Source organism: Nestor notabilis, unplaced genomic scaffold (assembly GCF_000696875.1).
Source record: "Nestor notabilis isolate BGI_N333 unplaced genomic scaffold, ASM69687v1 scaffold21027, whole genome shotgun sequence".
Lineage (NCBI taxonomy): Eukaryota > Metazoa > Chordata > Aves > Psittaciformes > Psittacidae > Nestor > Nestor notabilis.
Window position 1 is genome coordinate 3,973 of NW_009935400.1, and position 2,477 is coordinate 6,449.

Here is a 2,477-nt window from a genome sequence, read left to right on the forward strand (position 1 = left end):
TTTCCAGGCATAATTCCCAATACCAGTTTCTACTCTATGTTTGTGGGAGTACATTGATAAATCCAAAGGAGAGAGATGGCAGTAGGCAGGAAAAGAACATGAGAGAACGTGTTCTAGAGGAAGTTTTGATCCCGGTGAATTCAAAGGGAAAAGACAACTTTCCCAAGCCCAGCAGCAGTGCTGTGCTCTTTGCTCCCACAGGATTGGCCTTGGGCCGATGCTGTGACTCTGGTTTGTGTGATCTTTCCACTCCTGGCATTTGAGTGGTTTTGTCTTTTCTCCCTGCTCCATAGTTAGGAAGGCACCAGAAAGGGCAACTCTTTGCAACTGGGTAGTTAGTGTAGTCTGACTACACCTTTAGAAAACTTCTACATGAATCTTAAAGTTTGTCGTGAAAATCCTTCATTGCATTGGATATAGTAGCAGAAATGTATAAAATGCATCAAAAGCAGTGTGAGCAGCAGGTCGAAGGAGGTGATCCTGCCCCTCTGCTCTTGTGAGACACTACAATTCTGATGTCCCCAGCGTAAGAAGGACATGGAGCTGCTGGAGCAAGCCCAGAGGAGGGCACGAGGATGATCAGGGGCTGGAGCAGCTCCCGTACAGAGACAGGCTGAGAACATTGGGGCTGTTCAGCCTGGAGAAGAGAAGTTGCTGGAGACCTCAGAGCAGCTTCCAGTGTCTGAAGGGGGCTACCAGGATGCTGCAGAGGGACCTTCACCAGGGACTGGAGCGATAGGACAAGGGGTGATGGGTTCAAACTGGAACAGGGGAAGTTCAGGTTGGATCTAAGGCAGAAGCTCTTCCCTGTGAGGGTGCTGAGGCGCTGGCACAGGGTGCCCAGAGAAGCTGTGGCTGCCCCATCCCTGGCAGTGTTCAAGGCCAGGTTGGACACAGGGGCTTGGAGCAACCTGCTCTAGTGGAAGGTGTCCCTGCCCGTGGCAGGGGTTGGAACTGGATGATCTCAAGGTCCTTTCCAACCCAAACCAGTCTGGGATTCTATGAAAACAGCTGATATTCAAAATATAGTGATCTATTTTAATTGCCCTAATTTGTTTTTTTTAGTGACTTATTCATTTATTATGCTCTTTTATAGAGTTAGCTAATTTAATTCGTTTTCCTAGTCACCGCATCCTTCAGATTTTAGATCAGTAGATGTCATCTGGACTCACATCTAGGTAAGAAACTGAGATTTCTTGCCTGTTCCCATTTTCCCCTCTGTTTCTCAGCACTTGAGTAACAGCCATTAGAGAGACTGAGCAGCAGCAGCTGCTGTGGGGACATATTCTTAGAGAGCTGTGGTGGAAGTGGCTGATGCCATCAAAAAGTGTTTTTTTTGCATCAGCAAAACAGTGGTTTGACTTTTGCTTTTAGAAATGAAGCAGCAAATTTGTCCTGCATCCTTCCTGGTTTCCTCTGTGGAAAAGATGTCTCCGTAAACATTTTCCATTTCAAGTTTCATTTTGAAATAGATGCAAACTGCAGCATTCAATTCCAATCAAAACTCTGATTCCAATTTTGTCTTGTTTTCTTTTACAATCATTGGGTTTTATCCATTTTGGGCAGCTTAATAGAGATGATCATTTAAACTTCATAAGTCCTGAATAACTGGCTTCTAACAATTTTAATCAAGCCGGTAAGTAGCCTACACATTTACTGGGTGCTGGGATTCATAACTGATTTTACTACTCATAGGTGAGTTCTTTTTCTTAGCTATGCACCACGTTCTTCTCAAATGGTGGCATTTTGCTTTTTCATCAGTTTTAGGACACATCTCATTTCTTACCTCATCCCTGCAGCAAACACTGAAAAGGAGAATAGATTTGCCATGTAGAATTCTTCCATCTGCTCTATGTTTTACATGGTTTATCTGATTATTTTAAAGCTTGCCATTTTAGCATCTGGGGCATATGTGTTTGTATGTGTGTGTTTGTATACAAAGATGTATTGAGATGGATGTTCTCCTGTCTTATCTGTAGGATACATCACTGGCTGAGGTAAACTCATTCAGTTCTTCAGTGCCAATATCCCCCTCATCAATGATAAACCAGTATAAACTGGAAGATGAACCAGAACTAAGAGATCTCTTCATTACAGTCGATGATCCTGAAAGCCACATTACAGCCATCGAAACGTTTATTACTTACAGAGTAGTCACAAAGGTAAGCATCTACTCTTAATGGCTATAATCTCTACACTGCTGCCAGTAGGAGCAGCTTCACTCCTCTTGCTTACCATTCTCTGGGATATTACTAAGTTTAAATTATACTCTGATTTTGCCATGAGTTAGAGACCACTAAAACTCTATGAAACCATGCAGTAAGTTCTGGAAAAATTTAATGTAAGTCTATGTACATTGGTGCTTAGGTTCTTTATGTCCCTGCTTGTGGCAGGGGGGTGGGAACTGGATGATCTTCAGGTCCCTTCCAACCCAAACCATTCCATAAGTCTATCAGTTCTATGTGAGAATAACATAT

General features: G+C 43.2%; 1 protein-coding gene across 2 annotated transcripts in view; it reads left to right on the forward strand.

Annotated features, from left to right (window-relative positions):
• The first annotated feature begins 963 nt into the window (after positions 1 to 963).
• Positions 964 to 2,477, forward strand: part of SNX7 (sorting nexin 7) — a 23,637-nt gene continuing 22,123 nt past the window's right edge. The window contains exons 1-2 of one of the 2 annotated variants that reach the window (XM_010017837.1): positions 964 to 979; positions 1,978 to 2,162. In XM_010017837.1, coding sequence (XP_010016139.1) covers positions 2,040 to 2,162 — 123 coding nt within the window. In that variant the 5' untranslated portion in view covers positions 964 to 979; positions 1,978 to 2,039. Of the gene's footprint in view, positions 980 to 1,970; positions 2,163 to 2,477 lie in introns of those variants that run through there. The other variant, XM_010017838.1, reaches the window with a different exon arrangement.